The sequence below is a fragment of the Acinonyx jubatus genome, chromosome X (genome assembly GCF_027475565.1).
Source record: "Acinonyx jubatus isolate Ajub_Pintada_27869175 chromosome X, VMU_Ajub_asm_v1.0, whole genome shotgun sequence".
Classification (NCBI taxonomy): Eukaryota; Metazoa; Chordata; class Mammalia; order Carnivora; family Felidae; genus Acinonyx; species Acinonyx jubatus.
Genome location: NC_069389.1, coordinates 67,808,834 through 67,831,511, shown reverse-complemented (window position 1 = coordinate 67,831,511; position 22,678 = coordinate 67,808,834). Strand labels below are relative to the sequence as shown.

Below are 22,678 nucleotides of genomic sequence, written 5' to 3'. Positions count from 1 at the left end.
CCTAAATCTTGGTCGTGTTTCTTTACACTAATAATGAAGTAGCAGAAACAGAAAATATGGTAAAAAAAATCCATTTACTCTTGCACCAAAACAAGATACCTAGGGATAAACTTATGCAAGGAAGTAAAAGACCTCTATTCTGAAAAGTATAAAACATTCAGAGAAATTCAAAATGCTAGAAACAAATGGAAAAATATTCCATGCTCTTGAATCGAAAGAATTTACATTATGAAAATGCCCATACTACCCAAAGCATTCTGCAGATTCATTGAAATCCCTTTCAAATTAATAAAAAAATTGAAAGAATAACAAGAAATAATACTAAAATTTTGTGGATTCATAAAGACCCCAAATAGCAAAATAAATCTCTAGAAAGAAGAACAATGCTGCAGGTATTATAATCCAAGGTTTCAAGACATACTACAAAGTTGCAGTAAACCAAATAGTATGGTACTGGCACAAAAAAGACACAAAAATGAAGAGAAAGCTTATAAATAAACCATTGCTTGCATGGTAAATTAATACATGACCAAAAAGAAAAAAGCAAGAATATACAATGCCTATATGATAAATTAATCCATGACAAAAAAGAAAAAAAAAGAATATACAACAAAGAAAAGACAGTATGTTCAATAATTGGAGCTGTAAAAACAACACTTACATGCAAAGGAATGAAACTGGACTACTTTCTTACAAGTTACACAAAAAACAAACTCAAAATGGGCTAAAGACTTAAATATGAGACCTAAATATGAGCTACTAAAATACAAGATAGGCAGTAATTTCTCTGACAACAGCTATAGTAATATTTTTCTAGATATGTCACAAAAGCAAAAATACACTATTTGTAAGTGATATATCCAATGAGGCATTAATATGCAAACTATATAAAGAACTTATACCCCTCAACACCAAAAAAAAAAAAAGCAGACAATCAGAATTTCTTTTTCAGTATTGCTTTGGCTATTCAGGTTATTTGTGGTTCCATACAAATGTTAGGATTGTTTCTTCTAGCGCTGTGAAAAATGCTGGTTGTATTTTGACAGGGATAGCATTACATATGAATATTCCTCTGGGTAGTATAGATATTTTAACAATGTTTGCTCTTACAATCCATGAGTATGGAATGCTTTTCCATATCTTTGTGTCCTCTTCAATTTCTTTCATAAGTATTACATAAGTTTCAGAGGACAGATCTTTTACCTCTTTAGTTAGGTTTATTCCTAGGTATCTCATTTTATTTGGTGCAACTGCAAATGGGCTTGGTTCCTTGATTTATTTTTCTGCTGCTTTGTTATTGGTGTATAGAAATGCAACACTTCTGGATTTCAGGCTGTAGTCATCAAGCTGTAGTCATCAAGACAGTATGGACTGGAACAAAAATGGACACTTAGATCAATGGAACAGAATAGAAAACCTAGAAATGGACCCATAACTATATGGTCAACTCATCTTTGACAAAGCAGGAAAGAATATCCAGTAGAAAAAAATACAGTCTGCTCAATAAATGGTGTTGGAAAAACTGGACAGCAACATGTGGAAGAATGAAACTGGACCACTTTCTTATACCATACAGAAAAATAAATTAAAAATAGATGAAAGACCTAAGTGTGACATGGGAGACCATCAAAATCATAGAGGAGAACACAGACAGCAATCTCTTTCACCTAGGCCAGAGAAACTTCTTACTAGACATGACATTGAAGGCAAGGGAAACAAAAGCAAACATGAACTGTTGGGACTTCATGAAGATAAAAATCTTCTGCAAGTCAAAGGAAACAATCAGCAAACCTAAAAGGCAATCTATAGAATGGGAAAAGGTATTTGCAAATGACATATCTGATAAAGGGTTAGTATTCAAAATCTATAAAGAACTTCTAAAACTCAACAGTCAAAAAAACCCAAATCATCCAGTTAATGAATGGGCAGAATACATAAAGAGACATTTTTCCAAAAAAGATATCCAGATGGCTAACAGTCACATGAAAAGATGCTTGGGGCACCTGGGTGGCTCAGTCGGTTAAGTGTCCAACGGTGGCTCAGGTCATGATCTCACGGTTTGTGAGCTCAAGCTCCACGTCTGGCTCTGAGTTGACAGCTCAGAGCCTGGAGCCTGCTTCAGATTCTGTGTCTCTCTCTCTCTCTGCCTTCCTCCACTCACACTATGTCTCTCTCTTTCTCTCAAAAATAAATGAACATTAAAAAAATTAAAGAAAATAAAAGATGTTCAATATCACTCATCATCAAGGAAAGGTAAATCAAAACCACAATGAGATACAACACAAGAAACAACAGGTCCTTGTGAGGATGAAGAGAAATAGGAACAAGCTTGAACTGTTGAAGGGAATGAAAACTGGTGCAGCCACTCACTCTAGAGAATAGTATGGAGGTCCCTTAAAAAAACCTAAAAATAGAAACACCCTGCAATCCACCAATTTCACTATTATTTACCCAAAAAATACAAAAATAGAGATTTGAAGGAAAACATGAACCCAAATTTTTATATCAGCAATATAAACCACAGCCAAACTATGTAGGGAGACCAAATGTTTATTGACTGATGAGTGGATAAAGAACAGGGTGATTATATATCTATCTATCTATCTATCTATCTACCTATCTATTGGAATATGACTCAGCCATCAAAAGGAATGAAATCTTCACATTTGCAACTATCTGGATGGAGCTAGAGACTATTATGCTAAACAAAATGAGTCAATCAGAGAAAGACAAATACCATGTGATTTCATTCAAATGTGGAATTTAAGAAACAAAACAGATGAACATATGGGAAGTCGTGGATAGGAAAGAGGGAAACAAACCACAAGAGACTCTTAACAATAGAGAACACATGGAGAGTTGCTGGAGGGAGGTGAGTGGGAGATGGGTTAGATGGGTGATGGGAATTAAGGGGTGCACTTGTTTTGATGAGCAATGGATGTTGAATGTAAGTGATGAATCACTGAATTCTACTGACACCAATAATGCACTGTATGTTAACTAAAATTTAAATTAAAAAAATAAAATAAATTACAAATGGGTTGACAAACTGAAGGAGACATAGAGCCAACAGACACATGAAAACATGCTCAACATTGCTAATCTTGAGGGAAATGCAAATAAGAATCACAATGAGATATAACTTTACACCTAAGAGAAAGGCTAGTGTCAAAAAGAGAATATAACTAGTGTTGGGTTGGATGTGGAGAAAGAGGAACCCTCATGCAGTATTGGTGGGAATGAAAATGGGTGCACCCACCTTGGAACACATTATGGAGGTTCCTCAAAAATTAAAAATAGAAATACCATAAAATTTAGTAATTCCACAACTGTGTATTACACAAAGAAAACAGAAACAGTAATTTGAAAAGATATGTGCATCCCTATGTTTATTGTAGCTTTATTTATTTGTTTATTTATTTATTTATTTATTTATTTATTTACATTATAGGTATCTTTTATTTTTTAAGTATTTAAATTCTAGCTAGTTAACATATGGGTAATATTAGTGTCAGGTTTACAATATAGTGATTCAACACTTCAATAAAATACCTAGTGTTCATCGTAACAAGTGCACTCCTTAATCCCCACCACCTATTTAACCAATTCTGCCACCCACCTACTTTCTGGTAACCATCAATTTGTTCTCTATAGTCAAGAATCTGTTTCTTGGTTTGCCACACTCTCTCTTTTTATTCTTTCTTTTTTTGCAATATTATTTATAATAGCCACAATATAGAAGGAACTTAAGTGTCCATTTATAAAGGATTAGATAAAAAGATATGGTATATATATAAATTATTATATAATAATAGTAATATTTAATATTACTTAGCCATAGAAAGGATGAGATCTTGCCACTTGTGACAGACAACATGGATGTGCCCAGAGGGTATAATGCTCAGTGAAATAAGTCAGAAAGAGAAATACAAATATCATCATTTCACTTACATGTAGAATCTAATAAACAAAACGAACAAATAAAAATCAGAAACATACCTATAAATACAGAGAAGAAACTTATGGTTGCCAGAGGGAAATGAGGTGGCAAGATTGGCAAAATGGGTGAAGGGGTGGGAGATACCAAAGTCTAGTTATGGAATGAATAAGTCACAGAGATAATAAGTACAGTACACAGAATATAGTTAATGGATTGCAGTAGTATTGTATGGTGACAGACTGGAGCTACACTAAAGATGAGCATAGCCTAACATGTAGAGTTGTCAAACAATTATATTGTACATCTGAAAATAATTTCAACTATACTACAATAAAAAAAGAAAATATCAAAATAAAATAAATACAATGAATCATATGAAACGACTATAAACAACAATATGCCAACGACTTGGACAACATATTAGTGAATAAATTTGAATAAACATAAAAGTTTTAAGACTGAATTATTAAGAAATAGCTTGAGGGGAACCCGGGTAGCTCAGTCGGGAAAGCCTCTCACTTTGGCTCAGGTCATGATCTCACAGTTCGTGAGTTTGAGTTCTGCGTGGGGCTCTGTGCTGACAGCTCAGACCCTGGAGCCTGCTTTGAATTCTGTGTCTCCTTCTCTCTGTTCCTTTCCCACTTGTGCTCTGTCTCTCTCTGTTTCTCAAAAATAAACAAATATTAAAAATAAAAAAAAACTATTTCAAAAATATAGAAATGGAAGGAAAACTTCCAAATTCATTCTGAGGCCAGCATTACCTTGATTTTTCCCCACATCTTTAACAACACTTGTTACTCCTTGTCTTTTTTATTTTAGCCATGCTAACAGGTATAAGGTAATATATGTCATTGTGGTTATGATTTCCATTCCCCTGATCATTAGGGATGTTGAGCATCTTTTCATGTGTCTGTTGGGCATCTGCATGTCTTCTTTGGAAAAAAAATATCTATTCGGGTCCCCTGCTCATGCTTTTTAATCTCATTATTTGTGTTTGTTTTTTGGCCTGGAGTTGTATATGTTTTTATATATTTTGGATATTAACTCCTTATCAGACATATCATTTGCAAACATCTCTCATTCAATACTTTCCCATTTTTGTTTTGTTGATGGTTTCCTTTGCGTGAAAACCCTTTTTATTTTGATGTAGTAGAAATAGCTTATTTTTGTTTTTGTTTCCCTTGACTTAGGAGACATATCTGGAAAAATGTTGCTCTGCCTGATAGAGCAATTATTGCCTTTGCTCTTTTGTAGGATTTTATGGTTTATGATCTTACATTTAGATCTTTAATCTATTTTGAGTTTATTTATGGTATTATGATAGCATCTGAATACTATTCTGGTCTGGGCTTTAAAGGTGGATCGGGAATGTAAACCCTGTCATTTTTTTAGTTCTTACCTGGAGAGTGTTCCCACAGCTTCTCAGATTTTGGTGAAATTCTAATATTGTATCTTTTACGTGCTAGTTGCTCTTTTAAACTGCAGCTTTTTTCTGTGCCCAAGAACAGAGAAATCCATTATTGCTCCTTCAGTACTATCCCCTTCTGCTGCAATTTACAGCTTTTGGAGGGGAGGTGGGAAAACACTTTGTTACTGTGTCTCCCTCTTTCTTGCTGTTGTCTTTGGCTATTCTATCTTTGGCTGTGAAGAAGCTGTTCAGTTAGTCCTCAGTTCTTTTTCAGGAAGCATTGTTCTATAAACAGGTGCAATTTTGTGTGTTCCATGGAAGAAGTGGGTTCAGGGTCTTCCTATGTCACCATATTTCACCGGAATCCTGGAGTTTTGTTTTACTGGAATAATATTTTATGAATATCCAGGATGCTTTTGCAAAGTCAGTTTTGAGGAATCTATTTTTTTAATTGTTTATTTATTATTTTGAGAGAGAGAGAGAGCATGAGCAGGGAAGGGGCAAAGAGAGGAAGAGAGAGAATCACAAGCAGGCTGCATGCTCAGTGCAGAGTCTGATGCAAGGCTCCATCTCATGACTGTGAGTCATGACCTGAGCTGAAATCAAGAATCAGATGCTAAACTAACTGAGACAACCAGGTGCCCCGAGACATCTTTTTAAAATCTTTTTAGATGCATGCTATTGTAAAAAATAAAACAACCTTCTGGAATGAATTCTGGATACCTATATGAATACTATGCCATCTGCTGATTAGATGTGTAATCATGTGTAAATCAACTCATATTTCTATGATTTGAAGTTAGAAAAAAGAATATATTGGCAACAATTATAATGGAAAAATTATATTTATAATGATGAGTTGGCTTTATAATAAAGTCTTTTATGTCCACATTTAAACTATTTTGAGAAGGTAAAGTTGTATATTTTCAAACTAAATTCTGCTTATAGCTTATAGTGGAAAATACAGAGTTAGGTCCCCAGGTACCTCTAATATATCAGTTCATTGATACACTGTCAGAGAATTTTATTTGTTAAGCAATTTTATATTCTCATAACTAGACAAAAGCACAATTTATTGTTTCTCTAAATTGTTTAAATATCTATTTGGGGGGAAGAGTTCTGTTTCTTGCCAATATGGAAGAGAAAATAAAGCTGAACTCATGAAATAAAAAGTATATATAAAATTCAGAACAATTTCAAATTCCAGACAATATCATGAGGATGTAAAGAAGGCTATAATAAAATACTTGTTATGAGGAAGACAAAGATATTGATAAGTTTAAGAAAATAATAGTAATACATGTATGTGATAATGATGTTAAGGGCAACTATTATAAGAAAAAAATAGAATGTATAACTTAAACAAGAAAAACAAGATCTACATTCATAAAATGAAGAGAAGAAATTAATAATAAAGGAAGTAAACACTAAGAATATATGAAACATGATTGCAAAATGAAGCTCTAATCCAATAATAATACAATAAATATAAATGGGTTAAATTCACCATTTTAAGACAGAGACTCATGCAAGATGTGAAATAAATCTACCAATATGTTGCCCACTAGTCATATTTTTTAAAGAAAATAGAAATATTAAAAATAAATGGTTGGAAAATGATACACAAACAAACATATTAACTAAAATAATGATGCCTTAATTATATTTTCTGGAAAAATAATTATGTGCAAACAATCATAAGGTATATGAAAGATGCTATGTACTTTTAAAAGGAAAATTGGAATAAAAATAAACATTTAGCAAATTGTATTAAGCAATAAATCTGCAAATAGTAAGAGCTAAATCAAAAAATTCAGATAAAATTAAGAAAAAATCCTCTTCCAGAAATTGAGAGATCAAATATACAAAGACAGTAGACATTAAGGACTTAAATAATGCCATGCATAAGCCTGAGTTATTAATTATGCATAATATTTCTCTAACTCACCCACAGAGAATGCATATTATATTAGAGCACTCACAAAAAATTATATAAATAGACCAATTTATGCTGCACCTGTGTGGCTCAGTCAATTAAGCATCTGAGTTTGGTTTCACCTTAAGTCATGATATCACGGTTCATGAGATTGAGCCCCATGTCAGGCTCTGCTTGAGATTCTCTCTCTCCCTCTCTTTCTGCCCCAAACCCATGCACACTCTCTCTCTCAAAATAAATAAACTTAAAAAAAAAGAAACAGACCAATTTATTACAAAGAAATTCTCAATAAATTCTAAAGGATTAAAGAACCATACACTGTTTTTCAATCATATTTTTGAAACTAAGTATCATATTGTTAAATAACATATGGAGTATAAAAAGAAATCACAAAACAAATAAACACCTAGTTAGAATTCAGTGATAATAAAAGCACAACATGATAAAATTTGTGTTTTGTGATTGAAGTATTCACTGGAAATTCATAGCTTCAAATGCATTTAACAATTAAAAAAAGTCAAAAAATACACTATCAATTCAATTCAAGAAATTTGAAAAAGCAACAAAATAAACTCCAAAGGAAGAAAGAAGTCATACTAAATAGGGTAGAAATAAGTATAATATAAAACAAAAATATAAAGGGTTGATAATCAAGAATATGAAAGAACCTCCTCAAAATCAAAGGAAAACAATAACAACATCAAATAAAATTGCCCAAATATCAAAGGAAAACAATAGCAATATCAAAGAAAATTGCCCAAATATATGAACAGGCAATTTATATAAACAAAAACTAGAAAGCTAACAACCATATGAAGAAATGATCAAATTATTTGTTACCAGAGAAAATAAAATGAAGAAATTTTATATGAATCAGACTTGCAGAGATAGACAACTGAATAATGCCAAGTATTGTTGGGAATATATAAAATCTTCATGCTCTGCTGGTGGACATATTACAGCCATTTTGGAGTGCAATATTTCAGTAGTTAGTCAAATTAAATATACTCATATCCTAGACACAACAATTGTGTTACTGGATGTCAAATATTAAGTTATTTGAACTCATATCCATAAAGGAACATGTATTGGGGTGTTTACTACAGTGCTATTTGTGATTGCAGCCATTCCAAATGGCAAAAAATAATGTATCTCCTCTAATATTATTAGCATAGCAGCAAATCCATTCAGTGGAGAAGATATTTATTGATCTTAATACAGTTTCAAAACTGTCAATGAAAGTGATAAATAGGGACTTTTAATATAAAAATACCAATGATGATACATTAGAAAATTTGTTAAAAACTGCCCCAAAGTTTACAAAGACACTATATTATTTCTCTTACCTCCTCTTATGTACTTTCTGTAGACTATGAATGATAAATTCCTACTGAGAAATAATTTTCCAAGTCTCCAGTGGAAAATGCAACACTTATGAATCACTGAAGATAATTTTCAGTTAATAATAAATACTACATTAAAGCATGAATACCTATTACCATTTTTTAAAATGTTTATTTATCCTAGAGACAGAAAGCATGAGCAGGGGAGGGGCAGAGAGAGAAGGAAAGAGAATCTCAAGCAGGTTCTGCACTGTCAGTACAGAGCCTGACACTGGGCTTGATCTCACAAACTGTGAGATTATGACCTGAGCCAAAATAAAGAGTCAGATGCTCAATCGACTGAGCAACCCAGGAACCCCGCTACTACCATTTTTTTTTTGCAATGAAGACTGAAACAAAGTAAGGGAGTTCTATCCTTTGAGAAAACTAATGTCAATGAACTGAATCCATAAATATGTAACTTGGAGGATAGACGTGGAACAATGTTATATGCCTAGTACATGGCTTTGAACTGAATCAAAGTGAGTAGATCAAAACTAATATTTCAAAAATTCACTAAGTTTGTGATCTTTTTGACTAGACAATTAATACTCTCAAATAAGTTCACCAAAATAAAAATATATGCAATTGTAAGCTTATATAATTAAATATTGCTAATTATACATTCTTACCAACTAATAATATAATGAAAAAATATTATGTTTATTTTGGTATTTATGTTTATAATGTTTATTGTTATACAAACAATTGGGTTTGAACATTTATTTTTAATGCCCAGTTAATATTTAAAGTCTTTCAAGTAGAAAATAATAGACAACCACACAAATCAATATTTTAATGAACTATAAAACAGTTAACTGGAGACTTTTTAACCACACTTCACTAACACTCTTATCTCTAATTATTTCATCATTTACTATGCAGAACTGACATATTTTTAACACATGAAAGTTAATACTTCAGTCCTGGTGTTCAGGTTTGTGCATGCACACTTTTTATGTTTTCCATATTCAAAGATTGAGTACCAGAATAGATCACATGCTGAGCCAAAAATCAGGCCTCAGCAAGTATAAAAAGACTGAGATCATAGCATGCATATTTCAGATCACAACGCTATGAAACTTGAAGTCAACCACAAGAAAAAATCTGGAAATACCATACATACATAGAAGTTAAAGAACATTTTACTAAACGTAACTGTGTCAATTGGACAATTAAATAACTTTTTAAAAAATACATGGAAGCAAGTGAAAATGAAAACGTGATGATCCAGAACCTTTGGGATGCAGCAAAGTTGGTCATAAGAGAGAAGTAGATACCAATACAGGCTTACCACAAGAAGTAAGGAAAGTCTCAAATACACAACCTAACCTTACACCTAAAGGATCTAGAAAAGGAGCAGCAATTAAGCTTAAACAAGAATGGAAATATTAAGGTGTTAGAAAAAGAAATCATGATATAGAAACAGAAAAAAAAACAGTAGAAGAGATCAAAGTAACTAACAGCTGGCTCTTTGAAAAAAATTAATGAAATTGAAAAACCTCTAGCCAGACATCAAAATGGAAAGAGAAAGGACATCAAAGAATTTTTTAATGAAGAAAAGAAGAGATGACAACCAACAGCACTAAAATACAAACAATTATAACAGAATATTATAAAAAAAAATGCCAACATACTGGGCAATCTGGGCAAAATGGATACACTCTTAGAAACATAAACTACCAAAACTGAAGCAGGAAGAAATAGAAAATTTCTTCACACCCATGAACAGCAAAGAAATTCAATCAGTAATCAAAAATTTCCCAACAAAGAAAGTTCCAGGGCCAGATGGCTTCCCAGGGGAATTACACCAGACATGTAAAGAATAGTTAATACCAATTTTCCTCAAATTGTTAAAAAAAAAAAAAAAAGGAAAACTTCCAAACTCATTCTATGAGGCTAGTAATACCTCAATTCCACAACCAGAAAAAGACCCCACTAAAAAGGAGAATTACAGGTCCATATGCCTGATGAACATGGATGCAAAAATACTGAACAAGATACTTGCAAATCAAATCCAATAGTACATTGAAATAACTATTCACCATAATCAACTGGGATTCATTCCTGAGATGCAAGCGTGGCTCAATATTCGCAAATTGTTTACTGTGTTACACCACATTGATAAAAGAAAGGATAAGAACCATATGATCCTCTCAATAGATGCAGAAAAATCATTTGATAAAATACAGCATCCCTTCTTGACAATATGCACAACAAAGTAGGGATAGAGGGAACATACCTCAACAGTATAATGGCCATGTATGAAAGACTTACAGCTAAAATCATATCATTCTCAATAGGGAAAAACTGGAAGTTTTTCTTCTAGGAACCTGAACAAGACAAGGATAGCCACTCTCACCACTGTTATATAACAGTACTAGAGGTCTTAGCCTCAGCAACTAGACAACAAAAAGAAAGAAAAGGCTTCTAAGATGCAAGAAAGAAGTCAGTCTTTCACTATTTGCAGACAACATGATACTCTAGGTAGAAAACCTGAAAGACTCCAACAAAAAATTGCTAGAGCTAATACATAAATACAGCAGAGTCACAGGATATAAAATCAACATACAAAAATCTGTTGAATTTCTACACACCAATAAAGAAGCAGCAGAAAATGAAAACAAGGAATCTATTTCATTTACAATTGCAACAAAACCCATAATATATCTAGGAATAAACCTAACCAAAGAGGTAAAAGATCTATACACTGAAAACTATGGAACACTGTGAAAGAAACTGAAGATGACATAAATAAATGGAAAAACATTCCATCCTCATGGAATGGAAGAACAAATATTGTTAAAATGTCTCTACTACCCAAAGCAATATACACTTTTAATACAATCCCTATCATAATACCACCACCATTTTTCACAGAGCTAGAAAAATCCTAAAATTTGTATGTAAATGACAAATTCCCTTAATAGCCAAAGAAATACGTAAAAAAATGGTTAGGCATCCTGATTTTGAACTTCAAGCTATATTACAAAGCTGTAGTCACCAAAGTGGTATGGTACTGCCAGAAAAGTAGACACATAGATCAATGGAACAGAATAAATAACCCAGAAATGAACCCACAACTGTATGGTGAACTAATATTTGACAAAGTAGGAAGGAATATCCAATGGGAAAAGACAGTTTCTTCAAAAAAGAGTATTGGGGAAATTGGAGAGCAACATGCAGAAGATTGAAACTGGATGACTATCTTATACCCTACATAAAAATTAATTGAAAATTGATGAGAAACCTAAATGTGAGAAAGAAAACCATCAAAATCCTAAAGAAGAATACAGGTAGCAACTTCTTTAACGTCAGCCATAGCAAATTCTTACTAGACAGGTCTCTGGAGTCAAGGGAAAGAAAAGCAAAAATTAACAATTGGGACTTCATCAAGATAAAAAGATTCTGCATAGTGAAGGAAACAATCCACAAAACTAAAAGGCAACCTATGGAATTGGAGAAGATATTTGCAAATGAAATATCAGATAAAGGGTTAGTATCGAAAATCTATAAAGAACTTATCAAACTCAACTCACATAAAACAAATAATACAGTTAAAAAATGGGCAGAAGACATGAATACACATATTTGCAAAGAAGACATGCAGGTGAATAACAAACACATGAAAAAATGCTCAACATCACTAATCATAAGGGAAATACAAATCAAAACCAAGATGAGACCAACCTCATACCAATCAGAATGGCTAAAATTAACAAAAGAATCAAGAGATGTTGGCAAGGATATGCAGAAATGGGAACCTTCTTACACTATTGGTGGGAATACAAACTGGTGCAGCCACTGTGGAAAACAGCATGGAGGTTCCTCAAAAAGTTAAAAATAGAATTACCCTTCAACCAGTAATTGCACTACTAGGTATTTACCCAAAGGATGCAAAAATATTGATTCAAAGGGGCACATGCACCCTGATGTTTATAGCAGAATTATCAACAGAAACCAAACTATGGAAAGAGCCCAAATGTGCATCAACTGATGAATGGATAAAGAAGATGTGGTGTATATACAATGGACTACTACTCAGCTACCAAAAAGAATTAAATCTTGCCATTTGCAATGACATGGTGGTGGATCGAGTCTATTATGTTAATCAAAATAAGTCAGTCAGGGAAAGAAAAATACCACGTGACTTCACTCATATACTGAATTTAAGAAACAAAACATATAGGAAGGAAAACAAAAGAGAGGGGAACAAGCCATAAGAGACTCAAGGGTAGAGAACAAACTGAGGTTTAATGGAGGGAGGTGGTTGGGGGATGGGCTAAATGGGTGATGGTTCTTAAGGAGGGCACTTGTTATGATGAACACTGGGTGTTATATGTAAGTAACAAATAACTAAATTCTATTCCTGAATCCCTAAATAAATAAATAAATAAATAAATAAACAAATGCAAAATAAAAATACAACAATCAAAGCATAACATTTGGTTATGCTATACAAATGGAAGAGATTAGATAATGTGATAAATTTTTAGAATACCAGAGACCACTTGTAAAATTTAGTCATATAAACACTCATTTTTTAGCTTTCAGAAATCATGATGCATACATTGAATTTCTTTTCGAATTAATAGTTTACTTTACAAGTAATAGAAGCAGTCATTTTGGATGATGAGTAGGGAAGTATTTCCTTTCTCATCTATTATGCCTTTTGATGCATCTCAGAAAAAAAGCACCTGGGAAATTACAGAGGCAAATAGGGAAATGACTTTCCAATTATGGTAGAAATATCATCTCATAATTTCTTTTAATATTGTTTCTTTAAAACTAGGTACTATTATACACTACACTAGAACTGCAGGATTGGCTTTAGACTAAAGGTTCCTCCTTCTACTTCTTCTCTATTCTACTACAATTCAAAACATACAAACAAAATAAGCAATAGTCTTGTCAAAATGGTGCTAATATGTCAGCAGGAAACAATGTGTTAATGCATCACTGTACACTGTAAAATGAGTTAACATGTATGGTTTCAACAGGGTTCTTTCTAAAAATCTAATATTTGAATCCTAGAATGACAGTGTGATACTAGCATAATGACTAATAGGTAATGAGACAAAATGGAGTGGTCAGAAACAGACATTCACTTACATAGTCATTCAATTTTTGACAAAGGAGACAAAACAATCCAATGAAAAAGGGAAACTTTTTCCACAAATGGTACTAAAACAACTTAAAATCCACATGGAAAATACAATGATATGAAATTCCTATATTAAACCATACACAAGAAATATTTTGAGACAGATCATAAATCTAAATGTAAAAACTAAAATTATAAAGCATTTAGGTGAAAACAGAAAAGAATATCTTCCCAACTTGGGGTAGGCAAAGTTCTACTAGACATGACACAGAAAGCAGTAGATAAAAGAAAAAAAAAACACAGACCTCATCACAATTAAAAACTACTACTCACCAAATGATTCCATTAAGAAAATGTACAAGCAATCTCTACACTGGGAGAAAATACTCGTAAACTAACTACATACAGAGAACTATTACCTAGTCTATATTAAAAACTCCAGGGATGCCTGGGTGGCTCAGTTGGTTGACTGTCTGATACTTGATTTCAGCCCAGGTAATGATCTCATAGTTCATAAGATAGAGTCCCAGGTTGGGCTCTACACTGACAGTGTGGAGCCTGCTTGGGATTCTCTCTCCCACTCTCTCTGCCCCTCCCCTGCATTCTCTCTCTCTCAAAGCAAATAAGTAGATATTTTAAAACCCCAAACTTCAATAATTCAATAATAAAAATACAAACAACCCATGTTTTAAAAATAAACAGATGTTGTGAGAAGACACTATACACACACACACAAAATGATATATGAAAGGACAAAAAAAGCACATATAAAAGTGCCAAACATAAGCAGTTAACACAAAATGCAAATTAAAGCTGCAATGAGATGTGACTAAATACTCACCAGAATGACTAAAATTGAAAAACCTGATAATACCAAATTTTGGCAATGATGTGGAACAACTGGAAATTTTGTACATTTATTATTTAAATATAAAATATAGCTGTTTGGGAAAAGTTCTGGAAGATTCTTATAAAATTAAACATGCAGGGGTGCCTTGGTGGCTCAGTCGGTTAAGCATCTGACTTCAGCTCAGGTCATAATCTCGTGGTTTGTGAGTTCGAGCCCCACATCGGGCTCTGTGCTGACAGTTCAGAGCCTGGAGACTGCTTTGGATTCTGTGTCTTCTTCTCTCTCTGCCTCTCTCCTACTTGTGTTCGATCTCTCTCTCTCTTTCTCTCTCTCTCTCTCTCTCAAAAATATATTAAAAATGTAAAAAAATAATAAAAATAAATAAATAAATAAATAAAATTAATTATGCATCTTCACCAGCAATCTTACTCCTAGGTATTTCCAAAGAGAAATGAAAACATATGACCACAAAAAGACTGTAAACAAATCTTTACAAAGCATATAGGATTTTTAGGGCAGGGAAATACTCTATGATGCTATAATGATGGCTACGCACCATTGTACATTTGTCAAAGCTCACAGAATGCACAACACCAAGTGTGAACCATAAGGTAAACTATGGACTTTGTGTGATTGTGATGTATCAATGCAGGTTCATCAATTGTAACAAATGTACCACTCTGGTGGGGGATGTTAATAATGTGGGAGGCTATGCATGTGTGGGGTTAGGGAGTGTATGGGAAATCTCTGTACCTGCATTCTAATTACAAGCTGCTCTTACAAGAATTTTCTTACAAAAATCCTGCTATAAAATATGTTCAGAACAACTTTAATCATAGTCTCCTTAAATTGCAGACAATAGTAACATCCAGGAAAAGAAGAAAAGCTAAAGTGTGGTATATTCATACAATGGAATTCTACACATCATTATAAAAGGGAAAATCAACTGACACCAAAAACTAACATTGAACCTTTATGCTGAGTGAAAAATAAATCTTATACAAAAGCGTATAATATACAATTCCACTTACATGAATTTGCAGAATTGTCAAAACTAATCTGAGTTAGGAAAAACTGGGGAAGATGGCAGTGTAGGAGGATTCTGGACTCACCTTATACTGAAGATCACTTAGATTCCACCCATATCTACCTAAATACCCCAGAAAACCACCAGACTAGCAGAACAGACTCTCTGGAACCAAGAGTAGACAAGACATTCACGGAAGAGGGTAGGAAGGGCAAAGAGGCAGTCAATGCTACACAGACTGGTGGGAGGGAGCTGGGGCAGTGGAGGCGCTGGCTATCCCAGCAAGGCAGAGCCCCCAAAGTCTGGTTTGCAAAAGCAGAGGGGCCAGACTGTGTGAGTTCTAACAGCCAGCGGGACTTAACATCTGGAATGTTAAAAGTCAACAGCTCTGCTCTCAGAGAGTGGGGAGGGCAAGAGGACACTGGGATGGAGAGTTGTTGAGCCCTGGAAGACAGAGCTCAGCTCGGCGGGGAAACAAAGGCACTGGCAAGCACCATTTCCCTCTCCCATTCCCCAGCTGAAATTTGAAAGGGAACCAGTTGCCTTCACCAAACATGCTTGCACCACACAAACGCCCAAAATTGTCTTTCTGTGGATCCATCCCTCTGATGGACCTGCCTCCCTCCAAGTGCTGCATGGCCCCTCCCGCAGGGGACCACCAATGGCAAAGTGGGCTAAGCCTACCCATCCAGCCTATCCCGCCCCTGTGCACCTTGTGGATCCGCCCTTCTAATATGCCCTTGGCCAGATCCCATTGAAGCAGCACCACAAGCCTGGCAGTGTCCAAGTAGCCCAGACAGGGGCCACACCACTCCACAGTGAGGCCTGCCCCTGGGAGAGGGGAAGATAAGGTACACACCAGTCTGACTGTGGCCCTAGTGGTGGGCTGGGGGAAGACATCAGGTCAGACTGTGGCCCTGCCCGCCAACACAAGTTACTCTGGACAGAACAGGGGAAGTGCCCTGCAGGTTGGAGCTACCACAGGGACTACCCAAAATGACTAAATGGAAGAATTCTCCTCAAAACAAACTCCAGGAAGTAGCGACTGCTAACGAATTAATCAAAACTGATTTAAGCAATATAATGGGAACAGAATTTAGAATGATAGTCACAAAATTAATCACTGGGCTTGAAAAAAGCATAGAGGACAGCAGAGAATCTATTGCTACAGAGATCAAAGGACTAGGAAATAGTCATGAGGAGCTAAAAAAAGCTATAAATTAGGTGCAAAATAAAATGGAGGCGGCCATAGCAATAATTGAAGAGACAGAGGAGAGAATAGGTTGAATTAGAGATAAAATTATGGAAAAAGAGGAAGCTGAGATAAAGAGAGAAAAAAATTCAGGATCATGAGGGGATAATTAGAGAACTAAGTGATGAAATCAAAGGAACAATATCCGAATCATAGGAATTCCAGAAGAAGAAGAGAGAGAGAAATGGGCTGAAGGTGTACTTGAACAAATCATAGCTGTGAACTTCCTGATCTGGAAAAGGAAAAAGGCATTGAAATCCAAGAGGCACGGAGAACTCCCTTCAGACATAACTTGAATTGATCTTCTGCAGGACATATCATAGTGAAACTGGCAAAATACAAGGATAAAGAGAAAATTCTGAAAGCAGCTAAGGATAAACACGCTCTAGCATATAAAGGGAGACCAATAAGACTAGTGGCAGACTTATCTACTGAAACTTGGAAGGCCAGAAAGGAATGGCAGAAATCTTCAATGTGTTGAACAGAATAAATATGAGGTCAAGAATCCTTTCTCCAGCAAGTCTGTAATTCAGAATAGAAAGAGATAAAGGTTTTCCCAAACAAAAAATGAAGTAATTCATCACCACTAAACCAGCCCTACAAGAGATCCTAAGGGGCACTCTCAGAGTGAAATGTCGCAAGGACCACAAAGTACCAGAGACATAACTACAAGCAGGAAACCTAAAGATATCACAATGACTCTAAACCCATATTTTTCAATAATAACACTGAAAGTAAATGGAATAAATTCTCCAAACAAAAGACACAGGGTATCAGAATGGATGAAAAAAACAAGACCCATCTATTAGCTGTCTACAAGAGACTCGTTTTAGACCTGAGGATACCTTCAGATTGATAGTGAGGGGATGGAGAACTATCTATCATGCTACTGGAAGTCAAAAGAAAGCTGGAGTAGCTGTACTTATATCATACAAACTAGACTTTCAATTAAAGGTTGTAACAAGAGATGAAGAAGGGCATTATATAATAATTACAAGGTCTATCCATCAGGAGGAGCTAACAATTACAAATGTCTATGTGCTGAATACGGGAGCCCCCAAATATATAAAACAATTAATCACAACCATAAGCAACCTTATTGATGAGAATGTGATAATTGCAGGGGAATTTAATATCCCACTTACAACAATGGATAGATCATCTAGACACAGGATCAATAAAGAAACAAGGGCCCTGAATGATACATTGGATCAGATCGACTTGACAGACATATTTAGAACTCTGCATCCCAAAGAGACAGAATATACTTTCTTCTCAAGTGCACATGGAACCTTCTCCAAGATAGATCACATACTGGGTCACAAAACAGCCTTTCATAAGTATAAAAGAATTGAGATCATACCATGCACACTTTCAGACCATAATGCTATGAAACTTGGAATCAACCATAGGAAAATGTCTGGAAAACCTCCAAAAGCATGGAGGTTATAGAACACCCTACTAAAGAATGAATGAATCAACCAGGCAATTAGAGAAGAAATTAACAAATACATGGAAATATATGAAAATGAAAATACAAAAATCCAAATGCTTTGGGATGCTGTGAAGGCAGTCCTGAGAGGAAAATACATTGCAATCCAGGCCTATCTCAAGAAACCAGAAAAATCTCAGATACAAAATCTAACAGCACACCTAAAGGAAATAGAAGCAGAACAGCAAAGACACCCCAAACCCAGAAGAGGAGAAATAATATCAGAGCAGAAATAAACAATATAGAATCTAAAAAACTTGTAGAGCAGATCAACGAAACCAAGAGTTGTTTTTTGAAAAAATAAACAAAATTGATAAACCTCTATCCAGGCTTCTTAAAAAGAAAAGGGATATGACCCAAATAGATAAAATCACCAATGAAAATGGAATTATGACAACCAATCGCTCAGAAATACAAGCAATTATTAAGGAATACTATGAAAAATTATATTTCAACAAACTAGACAACTTGGAAGCAATGGACACATTCCTAAGCACCCACCCACTTCCAAAACTCAAACAGGAAGAAATGGAAAACTTAAACGGACTCATAACCTGTGAAGAAATTGAATCAGTTATCAAAAATCTCCCAAAGAATAAGAGTCCAGGACCAGATGGCTTCCCTGGGTAATGCTACCACACATTTAATGCAGAGACAATACCTATCCTTCTCAAGCTGTTCCAAAAAATAGAAAGGGAAGGAAAACTTCTAGACTCATTCTATGAATCCAGCATTACTTTGATTCCCAAACCAGATAGAGACCCACCAAAAAAAAAAGGACTACAGGCCAATATCCCTGATGAATATGGATGCAAAAATTCTCAACAAGATACTAGCATATCGAATTCAACAGCACTCAAAAAGAATTATTAAACTATGATCAAGTGGGATTCATTCCTGGGCTGCAGGGATGGTTCAACATTCACAAATCAATCAATGTCATACATCACATTAAGAAAATGAAAGATAAGAACCATATGATCCTGTCAATCGATGCAGAAAACGCATTTGGCAACATTCTGCATCCTTTCTTCATAAAAACCCTTGAGAAAATCGAGATAGAAGGAACATACTTAAACATCAAAAAAGCCATTTATGAAAAGCCCACAGCTAATATCATCCTCAATGGGGGAAAAATGAGAGCTTTCCCCCTGAAGTCAGGAACATGACAGGGATGTGCGCTCTCACCACTGTTGTTTAACATAGTGGTGGAAGTTCTAGCATCAGCAATCAGACAACAAAAGGAGAGGGAGGGAGCCAAAACATATGGGACCCTTAAAAACTGAGAATAAAATGAGGGTTGATGGGGCGTGGGAGAGAGGGCAAAGTGGATGATGGGCATGGAGAAGGGCACCTGTTGGGATGAGCACTGGGTGTTGTATGGAAACCAATTTGACAATAAATTTCATATTAAAAAATAAATAAATAAAATTACACATTTTTCAACTAATTCATAGCTTATTTTTGTCTCAAATTTTAGAATAATATCATTAATTTTAATTTAACATATTTAATTTTCCTTATTTCATCCATTTTTTTGTGTGTGACACAAAGGGAAAATAAAATATACTTAAACATTCAGTATATATGTATGTCCCTATATTTTACACAGAGTACTAAAGAAAATATAATTATTTAGCACTCAGGTATCAAAAAGTATGTATATGTGAAATATTTTATTGTATAAAAAAACTTAGAAGGCCACTTACCACATCTATCATATCTGATTCCATTTCATGGCTGAGGTAAGACTACAAGGAAAAGTAATAATGGAATTAGTGTTGAATTTTTCATATAAATCTCTTATTCTTTTACAGGTACAGAGTAAAGTATTGAATGATAACATTTAATGTGTTTCAAATAATCTATTTCCAGGTCATAGAAAGACATCTTTCAGAATCTGAGGAAATAGCACCAATCTGAAAGCTTCTTTTAACAGTTGGCTTTTTTCAATTTATATTTATTGTAATTATGATAATTTGGATTTTTTCTACCATCTTATTTTGTCTTCTATGTACCCCATTTTTGTGTCCTCCTTTCATCCATCTTTTCTACATTCTATTAATTTTTTTCTTAATTTTCTACTCTATTGATCATGACATAACACATTCTATGCATGTATCTGAACCTAAGTTTTAAAATGCATAGAAAATAATCTAATCAATACCTATATCCTCCTATGATCACTAAAATGACTTTAAAACCTTTATACTCTAATCTCCTCTCTTCCACCTTTTATATTATCATGGTCCAATATTTCAGTTCCATATATTAAACTGGCAAAATTAGTCTTAGCTCTCAAATATTATAAAATGAATGATATGTTTTATCATTTTCCTGCCAGAGTTTCTTTTTAAGAAATTTGTTTATTTATATTACAACAGATAACATACAAGTGCCATATATATAAATATATATATATAAATATATATATATATATATATATATACATACACACACATATATATGTATATATATGATATCTTTACATATGTACATACCTGCATAATCACAACAAAATTATGAATACAGAAACTATCCAGCATTTCATAAGGTTCTCTTATGCTCCTTTCCAGTCTATACTCTAAGTGGTAAGCAATATTCTATTGCATAATCAATCATTTTTGTCTACTTCAAAGCTCATACAAATGAAAACATATAGCACAATTCCTTTGTCTCTGGCTTTTTTTTTTTTAGTCTTTATATTATCCGTAAGAGTCATGTAGGATGAACATCTCTTGATTTTTTTAAGTTTTCATTTCAATTCCAGTTAGTTAACAGACAGTGTAATATTAGTTTCAGTTCTACAATTTAGTGATTCAACACTCACAGACAACACCCTGTGCTCATCACAAGGGCACACCTTAATCCCAATAACCTATTTAACTTATCTTCCTACCCACCTCCTATCTGGTAACAGTTTTTTTCTCTAAAGTTAAGGGTCCACTTCTTGGCTTCTCTCTCTCTCTCCTTTTTTCCCTATGCTCATTTGTTTTGTTTCTGAAATTCCACATATGAGTGAAATCCTATAGTACTTGTCTTTCCCCGACTGCCTTATTTTGCTTAACATAATGCTCTATAGCTCCATAAACATTGTTGCAAATGGTAATATTTCATTTTTTTGTGGCTGGGTAATATTCCATTCTATATCTATACCAACTCCTATTCCATTGTATATCTATACCAACTCCTCTTTATCCATTCATCAGTCAATGGACATTTGGGCTCTTCCCATAATTTGGCTATTGTAGATAATGCTGCTCTAAACATCAGGGTATATGTATCCATTTGAATCTGTATTTTTGTATCCTTTAAGTAAGTACCTAGTAATGCAATTGCTGGATCACAGGGTAAATTCTATTTTTAACTTTTTCAGGAACCTCCATACTGTTTTCTAGAGTGGCTGCACAAGTTTGCATTCCCATCAATAATTCAACAGGGTTATCCTTTCTCCACATCCTCACCAACATGTGTTCTTTTTTCTGTTGTGAATTTTAACCATCCTGACAGGTGTGAGGTGATATCTTCTTGTAGTTTTGATTTGTTATTTCCCGATAACCAAAGATGTTTATCATCTTTTCATGTGTCTGTTGGCCACCTGAGTGTCTTCTTTGGAAAAATGTCTATTCATGTCTTCTACCCATTTTTAATTGGATTATTCATTTTTTGGGTGTTGAGTTTTATAAGTTTATATATTATGAATATTATTCCTTTATCAGTTATGCCATTTTCAAATACTTTCTCCCATTTTGTAGGTTGCCTTTTAGTTTTGTTGATTATTTCCTTCACTGTGTAGAAGTTTTTTATTTTGATGAAGTCCCAATAGTTTATTTTTACATTTGTTTCCCTTGCCTCAGGACACATATCTTGTAAGAAGTTGCTATGGCCAAATATCAAAGAGGTTACTCTCTGTATTCTTTAGGATGTTAATGGTTTCCTGTCTCACATTTAGGTCTTTCACCCATTTTGAATCTATTTTTGGGTATGGTGTAAGAAAATGGTCTAGCTTCATTCTTTTACATGTTGCTGTCCAGTTTTCCCAACACCTTTTTTTGAAAAGACATTCTTTTTCCCATTGGATATTCTTCCCTCCTACTTGTCAAAGATTAACTGAACATATAGTTTCATTTCTGGGTTTTCTATTCTGTTCCATTGATCTATGTGCCTATTTTTCTGTCATTACCATACGGTTTTGATCACTACGGATTTGTAATATAATTTGAAGTCTGGAATTGTGATGCCTCCGGATTTTCTTTTCATATTCAAGGTTCTTGTGGGTCTTCAGGA

At 34.1% G+C, this 22,678-nt stretch overlaps 1 protein-coding gene across 2 annotated transcripts in view; it reads right to left on the bottom strand.

Annotated features, from left to right (window-relative positions):
• LOC106983764 (uncharacterized) overlaps window positions 1-22,678 on the bottom strand; it is a 415,282-nt gene that overhangs the window by 155,559 nt on the left and 237,045 nt on the right. For both annotated transcript variants that reach the window (XM_027053762.2, XM_027053763.2), the window contains one exon: window positions 20,101-20,142. In XM_027053762.2, coding sequence (XP_026909563.1) covers window positions 20,101-20,142 — 42 coding nt within the window. The remainder of the gene's footprint in view (window positions 1-20,100; window positions 20,143-22,678) is intronic.